Raw genomic sequence first — 23,416 nt, 5'->3', positions numbered from 1 at the left:
CCTTGGAAGGATTTTCAACGCAGAAGGGTCATTCGGCTCATCACAACGTGCGCTCGTATTACCAACCGATGGGTTCTTGATGGCAGCTTTAGTGTGCTCGTTTATTGTTTTTTTTGTCTGAATTCCGGTTTAATACTTTCTATTGTCAAGTGTTTGTGTAAAAGTTTGTTCGATTTGTAAACGGTTTCAAGGCTTCTTTTCTCGACATGAGCGATTATAATTGAACGAACTAAGTGCTTGTGAGGGCCCAAGTTTTCAATTTTATTCGAGGCATCTATTTATTATGTACCCAGTACCCCCTTTCCCATAAATTTGTCCTCCCAAACTTGTTTTGCGACGATTCCCACACAGTAACCTCTTCACCACACACGTCTCGTGTGATTGGATTTTCCCTCCTTCTTCTCAATTCGGCATCATTCCCCCTCGATTTGTTGAGGTGTATATCGGTAGTTTTTTTTAGCGAGACCGGTTCCTTTTCCTTCCTGTTATAATTTGTTATAATAAAGAATCGACGTAAATATCGGTCTTTATAAATCCAAGAAACCATTGTAACCTCGGAAGAAGCTTTTCTCGGAGTGTGGATACATTATCGCACCGATGACAACGACCCGTTGTGATGTTGTCCTTTGGCTCCTTCAGCTTATGGTTCGTTCGTCGTCCCGTCGACCGCTTCTCTCTTTGTGTTCGGCGCCTCTCATTGCCGACGAAGAGCGACGCCAACGAGGCTGCGACGGAGGAGCAGCTCCTGGGCTTTCCCGGAGGCTCGGTGGAGCTGAAGCTGCATGAGGAGAGCGATGGCGAGAATTCGGGGTTGGCTCTGATCACCATGAACAACCCGAGACGCAGAAATGCGTTTTCTGGTGAACGCTTTGTTTCTTCCTTGGCGCTTTGTTACCACGATGTGTAGGAGGGGGAGGGGGGTATGTGTGTGGGGGGAGGGTATGTGTGTGTGTGGGAGAGGGTATGTATGTGTGTGGGGAGGGGTATGTATGTGTGTGGGGGAGGGGTATGTATGTGTGTGGGGAGGGGGTATGTATGTATGTGTGTGGGGGAGGGGTATGTATGTATGTGTGTGGGGGGGGGTATGTATGTATGTGTGTGTGGGGGGTATGTATGTATGTATGTGTGTGGGGGAGGGGTATGTATGTATGTATGTGTGTGGGGGAGGGGTATGTATGTATGTATGTGTGTGGGGAGGGGGTATGTATGTATGTATGTGTGTGGGGGAGGGGTATGTATGTATGTATGTGTGTGGGGGAGGGGTATGTATGTATGTATGTGTGTGGGGGAGGGGTATGTATGTATGTGTGTGGGGGAGGGGTATGTATGTATGTATGTGTGTGGGGAGGGGTATGTATGTATGTGTGTGGGGGAGGGGTATGTATGTATGTGTGTGGGGGAGGGGTATGTATGTATGTGTGTGGGGGAGGGGTATGTATGTATGTGTGTGGGGGAGGGGGTATGTATGTATGTGTGTGGGGAGGGGTATGTATGTGTGAGGGGTATGTATGTGGGAGGGAGAGGGGGTATGTATGTGTGTGGGGAGGGGTATGTATGTGTGTGGGGAGGGGGTATGTATGTGTGTGGGGAGGGGTATGTATGTGTGTGGGGAGGGGTATGTATGTGTGAGGGGAGGGGGTATGTGTGTGAGGGAGAGGGGTATGTATGTGTGAGGGGGTATTTGTGTGAGGGGGAGGGGGTATGTATGTGTGAGGGGGAGGGGGTATGTATGTGTGAGGGGGAGGGGGTATGTGTAGGAGGGGCAGGGGTCCGTGCCCCCCCCTCTCTCCTTTTTTTTATAAAGTGGAGGGGGTTCACTGACAGGTTGACACGCACGTGTACTCTTTTGAACGGCCTGTGAATGTAAAAATGTTTTTCAGGTGTTACGTCTGAGATTTAAATAGTAATAAGGAATGTTCGTGAGGACAACGAACTTCGAGCTTTGGGAGATTGACTGTAGCCACTCGATTCCGTGGAGTTTAACAACATAAACACCATCTGGTACATTTTATGAGCATTTGAATTGTACACGTTGGTTATAATGTTGTGGGCCGGGGGTCGGTGGCGATAAACGACCATGAGGTGGAGCAGTGGAGTCGTCTCCCACCGAACACCCAGAATTTAGGTCATGACTCTCGGACAACTCCGAAAGTTCACGGGTCCCTTAGCGGACCGTGGTCACCAATATTTTGACTGTGTGGGGTTGGGTTAATTGCCTAATTTCAATATACCTAAATACCCATGTCATCCAACCACCGGGGAAAACCACGACCTTGGGCGGAACGGACCATTTACCGAGCCCAATCCGGGTGTAAACCCTGCGGGGATTACCAAGATCCATCGGACCAAATGACAACTTACCGGCCCAAACGGCCTCACTAATTCTCAAGTCCCAACCATGCTGGGTCAATCAAAGAAAGGACAGAAACGAACTGGAACATTTAAACAATTATTTTATTTACAGGAATAAAAGAAAGGGTCAAAGTGTAGACTTATTCACAACTATATGCAAGCAAATATTTACAATGATCATCAACACTTAAACAGTTTTACTTGTAGGACGGCGCCACATACAGACACATACTCAAAAGAAAAAGAGGACCCAATTGGTCTTTATTCGACCCTCGCAGCCAAGGGGATAGTCGAGCTGGGGGTCAGAGATCTGTCGGGGTACCTGACTGCGTTCGTACGGCATGGCCCGGGACTGCACGTGTAGGGTCCGTGGTCCGTGGGAGCTTGTATGGTGGATAGTGGATCCAGGGTCGCTCCTTGTAGAAGGCCAGCGGAGACTCCAGGCTTGAGAGCTCCAGCAATGACGACGGCGCACCCAAACTGCCTTCAAAGAACTCTTAAGAACTCCCAAGGACACGCAAGAACTTTCGGAACTCTCAACTCTCCAAACTCGAATGAGTACAAGAACTCTCCACACACTGAGGGTCGCGTCATCCTTTTTACGACTGCTCTGAGTGGGGCCTTGGTGGAGCTGCCGCGCTGATCGCCCTGATTGGACAGGGACCTCCATGGATCTGCCCTTTCTGGGTGGGGTTATGGCCAAGCTGGAAAAGCCCCACCCCCTCTACGCATGTCTGTATCCCTCTTGCTAGAGAAACGACGATTTTGCCTTGTGGTGTGAGAATGCAGACCAATTTGAGGAAGTCGAATCAAGCACGCGAGGACCTTTCCTCGTATGCTACGGCCGCGAGGTGAGGGCGCAAGTGCTGAAAGACACTGTAGCCGCAAGTGGAGGGAATCTGGAGATCTAAATAACCTAACTATAAAATAACTCGCAGCGCACACACGAAATTCCCATTAGACATAGGGGATGTATTCTAACTGTACACATACTTATCGAAATTCCTGAACTACGGGGACTCTGGCTGTTTGTGTGCACAAGGTTTCCAAATCCGTAACAATAGTACCGGACAACTTTTTCTCTTGTATCACTCATTGCATCATTAAAAAAATGTATTTGAAAACTTGATGCTGAAAATATATTGTGTGTGTGTGTGTGTGTGTGTGTGTGTGTGTGTGTGTGTGTGTGTGTGTGTGTGTGTGTGTGTGTGTGTGTGTGTGTGTGTGTGTGTGTGTGTGTGTGTCATGTTTTTTTGTGGAGATCTACTTGAGCGTTCTGATGTGCATTGGGATACACCAAAATGATCGTCATGACCCCCTGAGTTGATTCGGCTAATTAACTACAAAGAATTCCCATGTTTTCAACGCATGCCATGTCAAGGTGTATAGAGCAGCTTAATCGGTCCTTCCATGCCATGGCATTCTATTTTCAAAATGAACAACAAAAACAATTATAACATTGCACCAAAACATGTTAATTAATACTAATAATAGTATAATTTGGCAATAATAATAACGAACATATAATCCCATTAACACCACTCTCACCCCCTCTCCCCACACTTCCTGCCATGGCCCAAGCACATCTGGGTTTGTTGAAAAGGTAAGCTAATGCTCAAGCAGTACAGCAGGCAGGTATGCTACGAGGCAATGAAGACCAATGAAAATTTGGCCCAATGGACCAACAGGCCCACGAGTGAACTTACAAGATGCATTGTTGCTTTTTCACCGCTGCCACCGAAGGTGAACAGATGTTGTGTTTTCACATCTGTCTGTTTGTGAGCAGGGTATCTCAAAGAGTTGTGGACAGATTATGACAAAACTTAGTGGATGAGTTGGGTAGGTGACAAGAACAAGCCTCTTCGATTTTGGTTCAGGTTCGGATTTAGATGCAGTCTATCGGTTAGATACAAAACATAAACTGTTCAGCGCCGTGGAGGTATGCACTCGAATGAGTGCCGTTCTCGTTTATATATTTTATCAAGAAGCAATATAGCATTGCCATAGTGACACATAGTGATTTTGCTCTTAAATTGGTTTGAATATCTGAATAATGGTTTTTAGAACTCCAATTGAAGTTCTTAAGTACTGTATCGGTTTAGGCAAAATAAAAAATAAAATAAAAAAACAGTTGATCGTTCCCACCCATTTCCTTTTTTGAAGCCGCATGCTTTTTTTTTTATTTGTTATTTTGTCAAACATTCCAAAAGCAATCACACCCGTGTCTGAAGGAAGCTAGCTGTTCAGTGAAGTTGCTGTACCACTTAAAATGGTAGCCCCATGGGGGACTGCTGGTTACTTCCCCAACAGGAGGGGTGACCTTTCTGTCCTGATGAAAACTAATCAATAACACAAGAAATTAAACAACAAACAAAACACGGTGGGTTAGAAAGGTTCTTCTTGTTCTCATATCACGGACAGATGGAAGGAAGGAAATGCCAAATATTGAAGTGGTTTCCACAATTTAAAAATCCATATCTTCATGTACGCATTTTGCACCATTCTTTGAATCGATCATTTTCCCGATTACTGAGTTTGCATAGCTTCTACAAAGCCGCAGCACCGAGAACTGTACTGCCGCCTTCCTTTCACTGCCGCTTTCCGTTTCCATGTGCGATATGCGAGCTTCACTGATCTGTGTACATGTCTGCATACGTAAGTTCCATCACAGCCGCTGCAGTAAAATTCAGTGCACGCTTCCGATTTAAAAATGATGCAAAATACGACTGGTTCTAAAACTAACTAGTTGCGTGACAAATGTAGAATGTCGACAAATTGTGTGTACGTGACAAATAATTTTCATGATTTAAGCTTCATTTTTGAAGATGGTTTTCATCTGTTTGCAAATTCGGGCGGGTGCTAAAGTCCTGAAGCCATGGAGATCTTAAAAAAAAAAAACTGGCATGTTGCATGCGATAAGCCTGCGGCCATTTTGAGAAAAAAAAAGGATCTCCTCCTTCCTTTAAAAAAAAAAATCAAAAAAAATCTGAACAATCAACTTGTATTATTAAAAGCCTGGTGTTGGCTTGGTTAGGGTGGCGGCTTGGGATCCCAGGGTCCTGAGTTCAAGCCCCGTTGGCTGCTGAATTAACACCAGGGGGTTGACTCAGCCTATCATCCTTCCGAGGTCGGCGAAGTGAGTACCAGTGTACTGGTCCCGGTGTATGCCCCGGTTAGAATAGGTGTACCATATCCCTGTGTGTCATACGAGGCGACCAGCGTTGGCATCAGGAAGGGCATCTGGCCATAAAACATTGCCTCAAGAAAAAGCCAAACCCCTGCACAGCAGGGAAAAATGGCTGTAAAAACGGTCATTTATTATTTTTGATCAACTTGTATTATTACCCTCGCCGAAGGAGAGGGTATTGCATTTGGGTCTGTTTATGTTTTTGTTTGTTTGTGCGTGTTTGTTTGTCCACACAGAACTTGTATTTTTCTCCACAACCGCTTGTCGGATTGAGACAAATTTTTCACAGTCCGAGCGATTACTCAGCTGGAATGTTTTGTTGATGATTATGACGTCCGAGGTCACGTGGTGTGGCAGCCATGTTGGAAAAATGGAAAAACTTTGTATCTCTATCTCCTGAAACCACACAAAGGAAAAAATAGAAACTTGGCAAATGGCATGTACTCTTGGGAAATGTTTATTATTTTTTTATTTTTTGTGATGTCATAGGTGCCATATGTAGAAAAACTTCAATTTTCTTTTTTTACCTTCAAAAATCTTCTCTGAAATGGCTGAAAAGATTGAGGCGAAACTTTACACATGACCACCTATCCTTGAGGAACACATAGTCACACATATGTCACATACGTATATGATGACATCGGTCACATGGTTTGGCAGCCATATTGTATTTACCTGAGAACCCATAAAAATACACCACTTAAAAGAAGTCCTGGTGAGGGTTTGCAATCTCTGATTACTTTTTTTCTTGTTTCATATTGTCAAGCTGGTCATTTGGAAAGCAGAAGGTTGTATGTGCACGCATACAACAATGTAAAGACCGAAATGACGGTAGAGGTTTGTTTTGTGGTCTCGAAGAAATTGGTCCAACAAAAAAGTCCACTGCTCTGATCAAGAGCTTAGCGGGAGAGCGTTTAACATCTGATGAAGATGAATTGCAGGGTTTAACCGAGCATTATCTTTAATTGTATTCACGTGAAACTAAAGTCAGCAGAGAGGCTCTTCACTTCTTTCAGCACCCAACAAAATTGGCTCTTGATGTGTTATCATCCTTTGAAGAGGTTCAATCAGCTGTTGGTGCCCTCTTGTGGAAAAGCCACAGGCATAAGTGGGATTCCTGGTGAGATTTATAAACATGGAAGAACTGGTCTACTTTGCAGACGACACAAACTTGTACTTTTATGTTGGAAAGCTGGAGGGGTTCCCTAAGAGTGGAAGGATGCTCAAATCATCACCCTGTGCAAGAATAAAGGAAACTAGCAGGTTTCCTTTATTTATAAAGAAGCAATATAGTAAACACCTGTGGGAAACCCACGGTCAGACATGTATGACATTTGTACATTTTCATTTGGATGCTACACATAGAGTTTTACAAAATTGGTACTTGCAATTTGTCAGATCCAGAAATTATTGAATCTACACAATTTATTCACTTCACATTATATGTGAATACATGTCCATGCACATGTGAAATACTTCTAGGGTCCTGAGTTCAAATTCTGCTTTGCTGTTGAATTAATAACAGGTGGGGTTGATTCAGCCTGTCATCTTTCTGAGGTCAGCAAAATGAGTACCAGCTTGCTGGGATGCTTGAGCCATTCGAGTATCCTGTGTCGGAATGGCAACCCATCCAGGATTGGGCCAATAGCTCAAGAAATTGCTTCGGCAGCACCAATGCTCTGCACAGAGTATGGTCCCAATGGATGGATGGATGGTTGTGAAATATGGTTTGTAACGTGTAATTCCACGTGATGTAAAATGTGACTAAGATCTCAACTTCTCCTCCCCCACTCTCTCCTCCCTCTCTCCTCTCATCACACACACGGAGAAGATTGCACACAGGGGAGGGGAAGTTCGGGGGGAGAGGGGTGGGAGGGGGAGAGTGAGTGACTTTTGCCTTGAGAGGGGGCAGAACCTTTCTTGACTGACTTACTACTGTCATTCATTTTTAGCTCACCTGGACTTTAGTCAGGTGAGCTATGTGATCGAGCAGTGTCTGTAGGTCAGTCCGTCAGTCAGTCCGCAAACACCAGTCATTATCGCTTGAACCAAACGCAAGATTTTGATGAAACTTAGCCACAAGCTCTTCTCCGAAACTACACACATGATTTCAATGATGCTTGACCACAACATTCATCACCCTTGATGTACCAAAGTGTGATCATGGCATAAAGGCATTAAAAAAACAACAATCATGGTCTAAGGGGATTTGTGGGGGGGGGGTTGGAAAGGGGGAGGGGTGTGATGGACTGTTGCTCCTGATCAAGATGAGCTTCAGGATGCATGGTCCAATTTTTAGGGGTTTTTTTCTCCAATATAAGCTCATAGAATGTGTCACGGTGTCACGGTGTCCGTCTGTATGTACGTACGTCCATCCATTAACATTTGACTAAAGCCTCTCCTCACACATTACCTGAACGATATGGAAAAAAATTTGCTGTGATCTCATGGGGTTATGCACCCCATATGGATGTGCCCCTGATAAAGTGGGCAAAAGGGGGTTTTGGCAAAAATATTGGTATTTTATTCAAAAATCTTATCAGAAACCACCAGACAGATTCAGACCATGCCCTAACCTCAATTTGTGCTCCTGGCCGTATTCCCCCCTCGAAGGGGAGCCATGAACTACCCACCTCCCACTAATCAGGTCAGGTATGGGAGCATGTGCCGGAGCAACGCATCGTTGTGTCCACTTTCCGCCGGTACTCCAGGGACCTCCGTCTGTCCATTCCCCAGGCAGATGCCTGGCTCATCCCCATCTCCTTGAGATGTTGATCAATCTACTGTGACCACGAGGCACGTGGTCGGCTCGTTGGCCTCCTCCACTGACGAGGCTCCCTTGCTGAGAGAATCTGGTGAGTAGGATCAGCGTCAGGAAAACGAGCTACACGTCCATGCAGCCGCATCTGACACTCATGGGCTGTGCAGGTAACAAATCTCATTTGAGTCTCTCAGCAACTGCTCGGACACAAAGTCTGACAAGCGATAGCCAAGGATTTTGCGGAGACCTTGTACCAAAGGAATTAAGTCTCCATCTCAGATCCCTGGTCAGAGTCCAAGTCTCACATCCGTATAGCAAGACTGAAAGCACAAAGGACTTGACTCGGAGTTTCGTCATCCTGCACAGGTACAGATGGCACCACACCCCATGATCCAGTGAATCCATGACTCCCCAGGCCTGACTCCAACATCTATTGACCTCTGACTCACAGCCAGTGGAGACATGAATATTGCTGCCAAGGCAAATGATTTTTGCCACCACCTCAATATCATCACCATAAACAGGTACAGACAAGATAGCAGCATCCAAGATGTCATTGACAGCCTGGGTCTTAGTTTTGACCCAGGAAACCTGTAATCCCAGTAACTCCGTCTCCTCATTTAGCACCTCGACGTCCCCCAAAAGGGTATCCAGAGTCTCCGCAAAGATGACTGCATCATCTGTGAAATCAAGGTCAGAGATCTTGACATTCCCAAACGATGCACCGCAGCTTGATCTCTCTGACATCCTCTCCAGAATCCAGTCCATACAAGTGCTGAAAAGTGTGGGGGCCAGTACACACCACTGACAAACTCCAGTAACAATTGGAAATAAGTCAGAGATGGTATCACCACATCTCTCAGCACTCAGTACCAGAGTGCAGTTCAGACGTCAGATTGATCAGTTTTGATGGCACCCCACGAAGACCAAGAATTCTCCAGAAGGCATCCCGATTCACTGAATCAAACGCTTTGCAGAGATCAACATAGGCTTCAAGCAGCCCCTTCCAAAGCTCTCATCTGCGTTCAGTGAGGATCTGAAGAGCAAGGATATAGTCAATCATTGACCTCTTTGGTGTAAAGCCTGACTGCCCTGGGCGCTGGTGCTCAAGAAGATGGTGGCGAACCCTATCGAGCATTATTCGAGCAAAGACCTTGCCTGGCACTGAGAGCAGCGTCACCCCTCAATAGATGTTGCACTCCTGGTGATCACCCTTGCCTTTCCAGAGAGGGACAACAAGGCCCCTCTTCCAGTCACTTGGGATGATGCATGTGTTCCAGGCAGAACACAGAACTACATGCAGTGACACGAGAACAGCATTTCCACCAGTCTTGAAGTTCAGCATGGATGCCACAGATCCCAGGAGCTTTACCCCATTTCAACCCGTTCACCGCAGCCTGTGTTTCCACAAACAAAGGTGGATCGCAGTTGATTGGAGGGTCAGCAGTAGGGATAGTAACACCCCTGACATCCATCTCAGCAGCTGGTGGGTCAGCCTGGTACAGCCCCTTCACTTTGGACTCCTCTGTCAAGAGCCCACCACCCTCCGCTCTAACTACAGTTCACCGAGGGATGTGCTTGGAGGAATGCAATTTGCAAATTCCACTAAGCAGGATGAGAATCACTTAACCACAAGTGATGCTCTACCCCTTCACAGACTCCTCGCACATAAGCCTCCTTTTCCGCCCTCAGCACACGTACAGTTTTATGCCTCAATTCCCTGAACAGATCAGCTCTACCATTAAGCCTGGCCCTGTGACTGGTCAATGGTATCCAGTGTCCCTTGAGAGAAAATTATTCTTCGCTCTTCGGTGAGTTCCAAGACATCCACCGGTAACATCAAAGATGGTGGTCTTGAGGGCATTCCACAACTCTTCAGGATCCCCCAAAGCACCCAGACACCCCCAAATCCTCACTCGGCCTGTTCGCAAACTCCTCAGCTACCCTCTCATCCTTGAGCTTGCTTTGTGTCCTTCATGGTGAGATCACTCGCCTCAGTCGGAGCATGCACAGGAGACCATGGAAACATCCAGCCAAGGTTGGGATGGTACCATTCTCCTGGATTTAAGCTGCAACTTCAGAGTTGCTACAACAAGCCTGTGGTCAATATTGTTGAACTGAGCACTCCAGTACACCCTGCAGTTATGGATCATCCTCAAGCGACCAGCATCGAGCACATGGTAATTCTCCTTTGCCGTACCAGCAGCGTTGGAATACCAAGTCTAGTGATGAGCCTGTAGGTGCAAAAACCATGAATCAGCCACCGAAAGTCCATGACGTCTTGCAAAGTCAAGGAACTTATTGCTATTCTGGTTCACAGTTCCAGACCCATGGGGACAAACACACATCTCATTACCATCCCTATCAGTGCCAGTTGATGCATTGAAATCCTCCAAGACGAGAAGAGTATCTCGCCTGGGCATTTATCAACCAGTCTTGAGCGTGTCATAGAATGCGTCCTTCATGGTGAGATCACTCGCCTCACTCGGAGCATATACAGAGACCAGGGAAACGAAACCCAAGGAATGACGAATCCTTCGTCTTACAATACGCTCATTGACCGGCGTTACTTCAATTGTCATTGGAGGCAGCTTATTAGACACAGCTGCAGCAACTCCTTGGGAATAGTAACCATCAGAGCGATCAGACCAATAGTAGGTGTAACCACCCGCCATGCTCTCACCACTATCCGGTCTCCGAACCTCAGAGAGTGCTGCAATACCGATGTTCAAACGCTTGAGCTCAGATTATAACAGACAGGTGATCATCCTCTCTTAGGGATAGGGCATTCCAGGCACCCAACAAAAGGGACCACCTCTGGGTAACCCAAGGAGACCGCCATCTGGTGGATGACACTTCATCACCACTCTGCCACACACCACCACAATCTGACCCTGGAAGTTTACTCCGTGCTTTTCCTCCCATCATCAAGGAATATGGGTCTCGAAGGCTTTGCTCCACTCACATCATCCGGTGAGCTGCCCTGTGAAGGACAACAGCACAGGAGGTACTCCCACAGAGTGTTTTCAGTTTGCTTTGCATTTGTGGGTTTTGCAGAATGAAGCGTTTTATGGTGGCCGGAGTGCTAATCCTGCCACCAACTTCCTATAAAATGTTACCCAACTGCAAGAGGGCCTCCGCAGACATAGTTGAGTACTAGATATGGAAGGCCGTTGGTTCATAAGGAGCTCCTCCGCCCTTTGACAGGTTTTGTTTTTATCCTGCTCAGTGTCCATATCCATGCACCCTCCTCACCAGGAAACCTGATGGGGGAAACGGTTTAGTCGCTTACAACCCGACCATGGAACAGGTTATTGCAGGTTTACATGGTACCTGCAGCAAGTCACAGATCTCATCTGGCCTGACCTGACAAACATGATGGCAAATGGCAAACATTCAAACATGTGAGCTAACCTAATCTCCCCTATTTCCTCGCAAACCACATGACTGATGTGGATCAAATCTGGTATGATAAATCAGAACAGTAAGGTCTTTAACCCTTAGATGCATGAGTGCAAAAAAGAGATTGCAATTTTACAACCAAACTGGGTCATTTTTGACCCACTTATGCATTTAAGGGTTAATAACCTTGTCTCATGGGGTTGTGCTCCCCATCGAGATCCGCTCCTATATGAGGCTGAAAAGGGAGGGGGTGGGGTGGTTTCCCCCTCAAATTTAAGTAATATATTTCAAAATCTTCTCAGAAACCGCCATCCAGATGCAGACCAAACTCTTCTGTACCACTTTTGGAAGCGGGGGTCATGGCCCCTTCACCCTAATCTCTCATTTTCACCCTGCCTGTTGGGCAAATAATCATCATTCCCCCATGGGGCTGTTTTTGTTTTATTTTTGAAAGCATCGAATACACTTCGCTTTACAAATTAAAAATTGCTTAAAACCAACTCCACACCCCCTCTCCCCACCTTCCTTTCGTCGGTTATAAGTTTGAAAGAAGCATTCAATTGTAATTTTAAATGGAAGTTCCTTTATTTGTCGGCGGTGTTTTCTTTTGGATTATTTCCTGTATTTTTCTCGGGCTGAATTGTAGAAGCAGGAGTGTGAGGTTTTTAATCATCCAGGTGTGTCAGTTTGTTCTGTTGCGTTTTACGATTCTTTTTCGCACTCTTTCTTTTACTTTCTCGATGTGTGTTTGAATGTTTGCCATTTGCTCATTTTGTTCCTCGTAATGTGAAATGAGCCTTATAATGGTTCTATCCTATTCTTCCTTCAACGACTCTTGTACTGGAGCTGCTCCACACACATGGACGTGCAGGCAAACCTGTGGGGCGCAAGACAAAGCCACTCAGGTCTTTCGTCCATGAGCCAAGATTTTGTACGGTAACATGAACAGGTGTAGAAATGTGATTTTTTTTTTTTTAATTGCATGACTGTTTTATTATTATTATTATTATTATTATTATTATTATTATTATTATTTTTGGTATTCTGGAGATGTTTATCGACTCGCAGTAAACAACTGATTCCATGATGCAAGAGCCTTCACTTGAGTCTTTAAATTATAGGAGTAGGGGGTGGATGAAACGTTGGGAAAAGCTACCTGAACAATAACGTATCACATCCTGTGCAGCTTTGACTTTTGCTGCATTGGAAACGTGAACTGATGGGAAATTAAATGAAAAATAGCTACTTATTTAACACATCAATGAGAGAACTCATCTTCTTCTTCTTCTTTCGGCTGCTCCCGTTTGGGGTCGCCACAGCGGATCATCCGTATGATCCGCATCGTGATTTGGCACAGGTTTTACGCCAGATGCCCTTCCTGACGCAACCCTGGTCGCCTCTTACGACACAGGGATATGGTACACCTATTTTAACCGGGGTATACACCGGCCCAGTACACTGGTACTCACTTCGCCGACCTCGGAAGGATGACAGGCTGAGTCAACCCACTGGTGTATCAATTCAGTGGCCCAACGGGGCTTGAACTCAGGACCTTTTGGATCCCAAGCCGCTGCCCTAACCACTGCACCAACACCAGGCTATCAATGAGAGAACTCATGGGGATCTTAAAAAGAGCTGATTAGGGAAATGGGAGTTGTGGCTTGGGGTGTTGTTGGGAATTTGGAATGGGAAGGCTAATGAGCAGATCACCCATGGACATGGCTGTGCAAAAGTCTTCCACACATTCAGAAGTTACAATATATGGATGTTATGAGCATCAAAAATTTACTCAAAGCCTCCAGTCATGTTTTTGTGATTTAGTCGGCTGGCCAACCAACCAAAATGGGCTTTAAAAAAGTCCCGTTGGTATTTTTTGTTTGAATCTGGCACCCAAGCTTGATGTGTGTGCAAGACGTTACCCTACAAATAGGGGTGGATGCCAAGGTCAAAATCGCATTTTTACCTGCCCATGTGGCAGGTCTATAAGAGATCTGTTGTTGGGGGTCAGGTTTTTTAAATATACAAAATGTTTATTACAACAGAGAGAGCAGAAGAGAGGGACACACACACTCACTCACACACTCACACACTCACACACTCACACACTCACACACTCACACACTCACACACTCACACACTCACACACTCACACACTCACACACTCACACACTCACACACTCACACACACACACACACACACACACACACTCCACACACACTCCACACACACTCCACACACACTCCACACACACTCCACACACACTCCACACACACTCCACACACACTCCACACACACTCCACACACACTCCACACACACTACACACACACACTACACACACACACTACACACACACACTACACACACACACTACACACACACACTACACACACACTACACACACACTACACACACACTACACACACACTACACACACACTACACACACACTACACACACACACACACACACACACACACGACAAAACTGAGGGTAACAGATATAAAGAAAATCATCTGTTCGGAATAATTATGAATGTTGTCTGTCTCATCATATTCATTCATATGGGAATACGGGCCAGACAGGGCACAAGGTTAATGAGACAGATTGGAGAATGTAAGCTGAGCCGTTCAACAGCAAGGATGAAGGAGTTGAGTGGGACAGAGGAGGTGAAAAAATATATTTTGTCACAGGTTGTGGTCAGTGTTGACCACAGGTGACAAAATTGACCATTTTGCAAACGGTGTAATTAGAATGACAAGGGCTTTTCATAACTTTGACACACGTGGACCAAGTGGTGCTTGGAATAAAAGTTGTGAATTATATGATAATACATAGATTCTGGAAATAAATATGCATTTTCCTCTGAATTGCATAAACATGCCTGGAACATAATAAAATAGGACTGCACATCCTGAAGCTCACCTGGATCAGGAACAAATCGCTCAAACCCCCCTGCAGACTCCCTCTGACGACAATGTTATTTTTACATTCATATATATATATATATATATATATATATATATATATATATATATATATATATATATATATATATATATATATATATATATATACTTTTTTTTTTTAATGCCATGAATAAACTTTGGTATATCATGGGTGATGAAGGTTGTGGTCAAGTTTCATCAAAATTGTGTGTGTAGTTTCGGAGAAGAGAGCAAATACCTATTTTGAGGGGGTCAACCCACCCCACCATGAACCACCTTATTGAGCCCAGATTTTGATGTTGTCAATAAACATTCGTTGGACACAAGCTTCATATCTGATGCCCAAGTTTCATCAAAATTGTGTGTTTGGTTCAAGCAATGATGACTGAAGTGTCTACGTACTGTCTGACTGACGAGCTCACCTACGGACACTGCTCAATCGCATAAGCTCATCTGATTGAAGTTCAAGTGAGCTAAAAATCGATATTATTTTTGCCCAATGGGAATGATTTCTTAAATTCTAACACATCATTAGTTTGGTGACACACATATAATATGATATAATGTATGTATATATATATATATATATATATATATATATATATATATATATATATATATATACATAATGTAAAACTCCTATTTATGGCAATGAATTAGACATGAGTGGAATCGATATCAATATTCTCAAAATAACACTATTCTGTGAATACTGGTATTGTAGCGATGTTGATATTACGAATCACCCATCACAGTACTTACTATACCACACCCTTTTGCTGCTTTGGCCACTGTCGCTGAATGTCTGGTTTTTAGGTCATTTCTACCGAGATGACCTAATAAAGCTGGACCAAATGTCCGTCCGTAAGTCAGTCTGTCAACAATTTTTCTTTCCGATCTTGATGAAACTTAGTATGTGGGTAGAGGTCGATGAGTGTTGCACAACGATATAACTTTTGTCCGGGTTCAAGGTCAAGGTCACGAGGTCATGTAAGTTATAAAAATCGCCATTTTCAAAACCTATTTAGTCTGCCATTCTACAAGATATTCGGGAACTGTTTATTTATTATGATAGTAAAAAATATTATCTTGTATCTAACCGGACAGATTTTTGAACTTCCTTCCCGTTTGATAGTCACATGATCTGGAAGATGGCCAAAAACGCCGATGCGATTCGCAAAGAATGAAGGAAGGAGAAATGAAATATAAATATAAAACACATTTTTAGCCTTTTATATTTATACGTTTTCTGCCGAAGATGCAAAATTTTCAAAACCTGAAATGTAAACGTCGGCATTTATTTTCAAAATATAATTTCGTGCGCGTGCGCCAAAATGCCAAGTCATCTTTAACCAAACTGCGCAGTAGAACTGTGCAGTAGTCTTCGGTCATAACTGAACATTGAGAACTTGTGGTATTTTAGAGATGACCGTCACCCCCACACGGGTAATTTTTTAGTCCACAATTTGTCTGGATGGATTGCAACAATTTTCAGCATTGTAACTGCATGCTGGAGTGCACAACTATCTCGATACATTGCATTTGCAGATAGCTCAACGGCACTTCGTCCGACATCCACAGGAGAGTATCTCAATACAGCTTATTGAATTGGTGGGATTCGAGTCCACACCATACTATAGCCAGCCCAGTCGGACCTGTTGACCATCTTCGACACACGAATGGGTCCTCCGTGATCATAAATGGGATACTTGATTTGCAGCCAAATCTTGGCTTGATAGTTTGTCCGTTCCCATTGTAACTGGAACAAATCTTCTGTTGGGGGAAACATTTCAAGAGATTTCCTACCTTTGGCAAACACATCATGCCTACCCATGTTCACGCCTCTGAATTAATCTGGAACATTATATTAGCAACATACGAACTCCTCTGCCTGCTCAAAGCCTCAATTGCAACCAAGTCCTTCTAGCGGATGTCCGCTCAATAATAGGCTTTGCCATTCAGCATAGGTTCAGTGCTGTTTCGTGCAAATTAGCCAGACTCAACCTAGACATCATCCAGTCCCGAACTTTCAAGCCGCATCGCTTGATTTTATTTTATTTTATTTTCCAAGGTGTGGTATCTGAAGGGCAATGAACAGATACAAAGAAACATCTGTAATTGACAAACCCAGGACTGGAAGACCCAAAAAGCTGTCTCATAGAAATGAGCAATACTTGAAGGTAATATCTTTAAAAATAGAAGACAAGCATTGAATTGACAACTGAACTGGCAGAAGACTCAGGTGTTGTCCATCTATTAACAAACAGTATGACACTCACTATTGAAACTAGAAAGGCACTCGGTGGAGCGCATACCTCCGCCAGGCTGAATGGTTTATGTTTTGTATCCCACTGATCGGCCGGATCTGCATCCGGACCTGAACCACATTCAAATTGGCGTGTTCTTGTTGCCTATCAAAGTCTTCCACTTAGTTTTGCATAACTCGTCCATAACTTTTTGAGATATTACGCTATACATAGTTTTTGACCCTCTCTCTGAATGGTGAAGAATCACTTTGAAAATTCTAATATCCGGATCTGCAACAAAATCTAATCAATTCGTCCTCGTCACACACCCAACCTGACCACCCAATTTTATCTGAATCTGTCCCAATGTTTTTGAGATATCCTACTCACAGACAAACGGGTGAAAACCTAACCTCCATCCACCTTTTGGTGGCAGAGTTAATCAGGACTTAAATGATGTGTTGCAGAAAAAAAAACCTCTGTTTAGAAAGGGGAACAAGACTAAAATGCTAAAATCTGCAGAAGAACGCAGAAATTTAACTGCATAACAGTGGTCAAAGGTGCTTTGGACAGGCGAGTCAAAGTTTCATTGATTTGGATCTAATGGAAGACAGTATGTGAGATGATGAAAAACTGAAACTAATAAAGAGCCTTGCTTGAAGCCAACAATTAAGCATGGAGGAGGTTCAATTCAAGTTTGGGGGTGCATATCCTCAAGTGGTGTTGGAAAATTGTTGAAAATTTAATATATTGACTCGCAAAGTACAGACAAATTTTAATCCACCATGCTATATCCCCAGTAGTACAAGACTTATGATCCACTCTGCTGGAATAATTAAAACCGATTTGCAAAAGAAAGAGGAAGCTGAAGTCTTTCAACATGTGGAATGGTCCCCTCAAAGCCGAGACCCCAATATCATTGAAGCTGTATGGGACTATTTGGACAAAGAAAAAGTACAAACGAGAAGAGCAGTCGGTAGAGTACACACCTCCGCCACGTAATGCCTGATCCACGAGAACATATCTGGCCCAATAACTTTTTTACACATCATGCTATATCGTTTTTTAGCCCTATCTCTCCATGGTGAAAAATCACTTTAAAAATTAAATCGTTCTCATTTCCGGATCCGGATTCAGATCTTCACCAAAATTGAATCAATTATTCCTCGTCACACACCCAACCTTCCCACCAAGTTTCATCCGGACCCATCCACAGCTTTTTGAGATATCCTGCACAGACAGACAGACAGAGAGAGAGGTGAAAACATAACCTCCTTCACCTATGGAGGCGGAGGTCTTGAATCTCAGCAACCTAGATGATCTTATTGAAGATATTGGAAGAAGCGTGGAACACCATTATACAAGAGTTTATCACAAAATTATTTGAAAGTGTCCCTAGAACAATTTCAATGCATTTGAGGGAAATGGGTGAACATACTCACTATTAGTTTATTTCGAGGGATATTATGTACAAATCTGGTTATTTGAATAAGATGTTTGTTTGTTTTTTTTTGTATTGAACACCAAGTTTTAGTTTCCTTTTGCATCAGACTAGAGAAATGCAAAATGTTGAAGACTTTTGCACAGCAGTGTATTTCATGATCTTCCTTTTACACACATTCATCAGAACAAGCAATGGGCTTTATCCTCGCTCTGAAAATGCGTGCACACCGACACGCAGTTGTGCCGACGTTGTCACGGATGCGTACATTGTTCATTTGACAAATGTCCTGGCAATAATGCTGATTGCTTTTGTAAGCTTTGTATGACCTCTCGTTGATTTTCCATTACAGGTGCCATGATGGTGGAAATGAGACGAGCTGTAGAAAAGCTGGAGGTGTGGAAGCATGGCAAAGGGTTAATTTTGCATGGATCTGGAAACACATTTTGTTCAGGTTCAGATCTCAATGCTGTGAGAGCGCTGTCTACAACCAAGGTAATAATGATTTGTCATTTGATATCTCTCGCATGGAGCTTCTCATGCACCAGATGTTTTTTCCCTTGTCTGTTACCTCATGATGATATAGCCTGGTGTTGGCTTAGTGGTTAGGGTGGCTGGCTTGGGATCCTGGGGCCCTGAGTTCGAGCCCCGTTAACACCAGGGGGTTGACTCAGCCTGTCATCCTTCCAAGTTCGGCGAAATGAGTACCAGTGAACTGGTCCCGGTGTATGCCCCGGTTAGAATAGGTGTACCACGTACCTGTGTGTTGTAGGAGGCAACCAGTGTTGGTGCCAGGAAGCCGAAGGGCATCCGGCCATAAAACATTGCCTCAAGAAGGGAACCATGATTGCATGGAGCCTGCAAAAAGCTAACCCCTGCTCAGCAGGGAAAATGGCTGTAAAAAGGCTGTTTTTTGTTACCTCATGATGATAATCCTTCACAATCGTACGGCTGAGGGCTTAATAAATACTTTAGCTAAACCCAGGCTATATACATAAGAGTAATATTTCCCACTTTTTACTGATTATGGTGTCATTAGAAACTTTAATTTATATTCTGCTGTGGGTCCACAAAGCCACCCATAGTTGGTCCTTGTAATTAACATCAGGTATTCCTCTCTACACCACGTGAATAGACATGCGTTGCGTTGTACCCATAGACCAAAAAATGATCAACAGAAGCTCAACGAGTTGGAGAGCTTGAAAATGAGGCTGTTTCATTTTTCTTTTGCTACAATTTTGATGAGCCACTGTTTTTACATACTTGAGGAGGTGGATGATCAAGTGGTTACGTAAGAGAAGAGAGAAGTTTGAGGATATTGGGAGTAAGGGCAGGGAAGTGCTTGTTTTGTGCATACAAGGAGGGTGGGGGAGAGGCTGAGAATCCACCATGCTGGCGGCATGCACATAATGGAGATATAGGCCACAACATGTGTTTTACTAGGGTTAATCAGTTGGTCCATAACCTGACATTCAACTTATTTTGCTGAACAATCATTATTTTATTTCTGTACTTTGATGTTAGCCAGGATCCATTCAGCTGATGTTATGAGGATGGTTCAGGTTTGACCTGCACTTTCATTCGTAAATTTCTTCAATAAACGCGGTGGCCCAAAAGTCAGGAGCCAGATAATATTTGGGCAGTTGGATGATAATAATTAATTTTTACCTTGTATATTTAATAAAATGAATTAACCCTTCTTTCTTTCCAGATCGGTGATAGCAACAAAATAACAAAAGATGAGAGAGTGGAGCTGTTTTTTTTTTGGGGGTTTTTTTAAAAATAATGAGTTTCCAATGGATGCCAAGGTTCTGTTGAATGGCCTCCTAAGTCAACAGGTCTTATGCATACTGATTCATTTCTGTGGGGGCATCTCAAGTCGGTCATGTATCATCCGAGAAACCGGTATCATCTGAGACCATCCGAGAAACAGTACAATCGAAGGGAAAAAAATGAAATCCTATCTGGGTTTGCAAATATCAGTGTTGTGATACGAAGTGTCCAAACATCATGTGTACTTAGAGTCAAAGTGCCTGCAACTTCATGGCCAACAATTCCAACATTTACTGTAACTTACTCTATCGGTATTCATCTCATTTCCTTGGTATAGTTTTCCATTAACACTCGGATCATTTTAGGCCTTAACACCCACCCTCAGGAACTGCTTTATCAGAATGGTTGAATGTCTTCTTTTTGTGGATAAAGAGCAACATCTCTAAGAAATCTAAAAATTATTTGAAACATTTGTAACCAACCACTTTTTTTTTGTTGTTTTCAGGATGCGACGATGATGTCTCTTTATATGCAAAACACACTAGCTCGCCTCCTAAGGTACGGTGATCGTGATTCGTTTCTGTTGTCAATTACTTGTGTTGTGACACCATGGCTCGATAGCAAATACGACCTCCCGTGTGCGAGCTTAGATTGCCCATTTTAAGTGTTGCTCTGGTGCATGGAAAAGCTCTTGGCGGTGGTGCGGAACTAACAACAGCTTGTGATTTCAGGTGAGCATTCTGGTATCATCACGTTTTCTGTCTTTCTCCCTCCCTCCCGTTTTGTCTCTCAGCCAGACGTGTGGTGGGGGGTTGTTGATGCATGTCAGGTACAGACAAGGAAAGGTTGAACAGTCATGAGCTGACATTCTCTCGAGATAGAATTTATCTTGTTGATTTCGAATTCTCTCAGAGGAAAACAGACATCATGACCAGTAAAAAAAAAGTGTTACTAAAAGCACGGAGAAAAGTACAACTATTTGGACGACGACACAAAGTACATCACGTTTAAAACAAACTCTGTGAAGAGGTTTGCAAAGAAGTTGGTTGTGAGATATGTGTCGAAGAGAAAAGTGAGATTAATCTTTAAAAAAAAAAAAAATTTGGAAGAGTTTAATCAAAGAAGCAAATGGATTGTTAAGTAGGATAAAGAATAACAAAGGAAGCAGAAGGAGATAGTAATTTTTTTTCCCACGTTAAATAAATAAATAATTGCCATGCTATTTGAGAAGAGGGAGAAGTACAATAGAAGAAAGGTGAGACGAGAACACCCAGGATATGAGGGATTGTGGGATAGACCTGAAGCCTCGACACACCCAAGCACAAATTTGGCACAACAGAGTTAAGCAGACATGGGAGTGAATGCAAAACACAATTGATAACACTCGGATGAAATGACCAGGAAAAACGAGACAGGTCCAGTGTGAAATCCCAGCTGTTGTCGAAGTTTTTACAAAACTGCAAGCGATAGCTTGTGACCACAGAAATAGCAATCAAACTTTGCACAAGTATAGACGGTAACAGGAAAACTAACTGATCACACTTTGCACTCAAAAGGTCAAAGGGCATGTGCCCTTCAATTGAAAATTGTTTTGATTCTGCAATAACTTGTGAATGACCTGAAGGGATTTCAACCAAACTTGGTGCAAGTATGAACTGGTCAATGGTCACGTGCCCTTTGAATATCATTTTACAGATCGTAACTCGAGTCAGAAGCATATGATGTTGTCTCAGTGGGTTGAAATCCAATGCGGGTGGAGGCCTCTCAATCGATGCATTCACGTCTTTCGTTTTGCCTCAAGAATGATTGTTATTTGATTAAACTCTTCCCCCGCCAGCAATCTTTGTTATTCCTGTTTTAATATGATTGGTCACTTCATTTTTTTCCCTTGGTTTTTTTTTTATTAACTTTTGACATATGCTCACGATGGTAATTGTTTTTTGGATTGAATTCCCCCTGCCATGTCACGATTGTATTAACAATGATTATGATCCAGGTATGTCGATCATTGTGACGTGAAGGACTATCACTCGATTCTTTAGATCTCTGTGCATATAATTATACATTTTTTTCCTGGTCCTCGTGTCACAGGCTCATGTCCCCATCTGGTGAGATATGTTTTGTACACAAGCACATGGGGCTGGTTCCAGGATGGGGTGGCGCCACACATCTCTCGCGCATCCTCGGACCATGCACCACCCTGCGGATAATTGCTGGTGCTACACGTCTCGGCCCAAATGAGGCTTTGGCATTGGGCTTGGCAGATGCAATTCTTGAGAGTTCAGAGGAAACTCCAGCATTGGCTGAAGGCATGCGGTGGCTCGGACATCTGACTAGCGGCCCAGCAGAAGTTACGCGGGCCATTAAGCAGGCCGTCGTTATGGGACCCGAACATAATATGGAAGATTCTTTAGCGAGCGAAAGAAGTATTTTTGGTGCACTCTGTGGTGGTCCAGCCAATGTTGCAGCCTTGAAAAAGCACATTAAACACAAGTAAACTGGTCAGAAAATGTTTTTGTTTGTCGTGTCGATGTGCGGGTGGATTTTCGGTGTTGGTCAATTTCAGCATTCACATAACATAATTTCTGATATTCTTTAATTTTATTTTTGACCGCATGGATGAATTGATAATAATGAAACTTTATGCCCTCTGTAATATTCAATATAGCAGCCAGCACACCTTTTGGGTTTATTTTTACACACACCTTGTATAGAATTTTTTATTTTTAAAAAATTATTGACGTTTGTGTGGGATAATGGATTCATTTGTCAGTAGTGTCACAAATATTGTGAAAAAGTGTAAAATTCACAAACTTTTAATAACCCACAAAAGTTGTACTAATTACTCATTGCAGTTTGGTGCCCTGTGATGAATGGATTATAATTGGGGTTTTTTTTTTCTTCGATGAAAAGGGTATCCAAGTTCAACATAAATGGCAAAATAACAATCATAATCTTCTTATGGTCGTTAAACATTCAATTATCTCATTCCACAGAAAAATCATCTTTGATTGAAGGAATTTCGATATAGATAGAACTGGACAGATGAACATGAAATTGCCATTATTACATCTGCCATCGAAGGTAGACAAGGGTTATGTTTTCACCCCTGTTTGTCTGTGAGCAGGATATCTCAAAATTTGTGGATGGATTCTTATGAAATTTGGTGGACATGTTGGGTGTGTGTGACAGTTATTGTTAACCATTGGAGGTTTATGTTAGCCCGTGCAGTGGTAAAGGGGACAGTGGTGGTGTACTTTCCACAGCCTTTGTCATTGCGTTTGCTCTTGCTCCATAGTTTGCTGGGT

General features: G+C 43.4%; 1 protein-coding gene across 1 annotated transcript; it reads left to right on the top strand.

Moving 5' to 3' along the window:
- The first annotated feature begins 565 nt into the window (after nucleotides 1–565).
- On the top strand, nucleotides 566–22,806 carry ECHDC1 (ethylmalonyl-CoA decarboxylase 1). The gene is made up of 5 exons (XM_085847190.1): nucleotides 566–860; nucleotides 18,688–18,830; nucleotides 20,614–20,666; nucleotides 20,759–20,839; nucleotides 22,200–22,806. Exons 1-5 carry the CDS (start codon nucleotides 617–619, stop codon nucleotides 22,603–22,605), a joined length of 927 nt encoding a protein of 308 aa, XP_085703316.1. The 5' UTR covers nucleotides 566–616; the 3' UTR covers nucleotides 22,606–22,806.
- The last annotated feature ends 610 nt before the right edge of the window (nucleotides 22,807–23,416 follow it).

The sequence above is a fragment of the Eptatretus burgeri genome, chromosome 11 (genome assembly GCF_056783735.1).
Source record: "Eptatretus burgeri isolate ZD-2024b chromosome 11, Ebu_testis_v1, whole genome shotgun sequence".
Lineage (NCBI taxonomy): Eukaryota > Metazoa > Chordata > Myxini > Myxiniformes > Myxinidae > Eptatretus > Eptatretus burgeri.
Note: the sequence above shows the minus strand (reverse complement) of the source record. Positions and strands in the feature narration are given on the sequence as shown.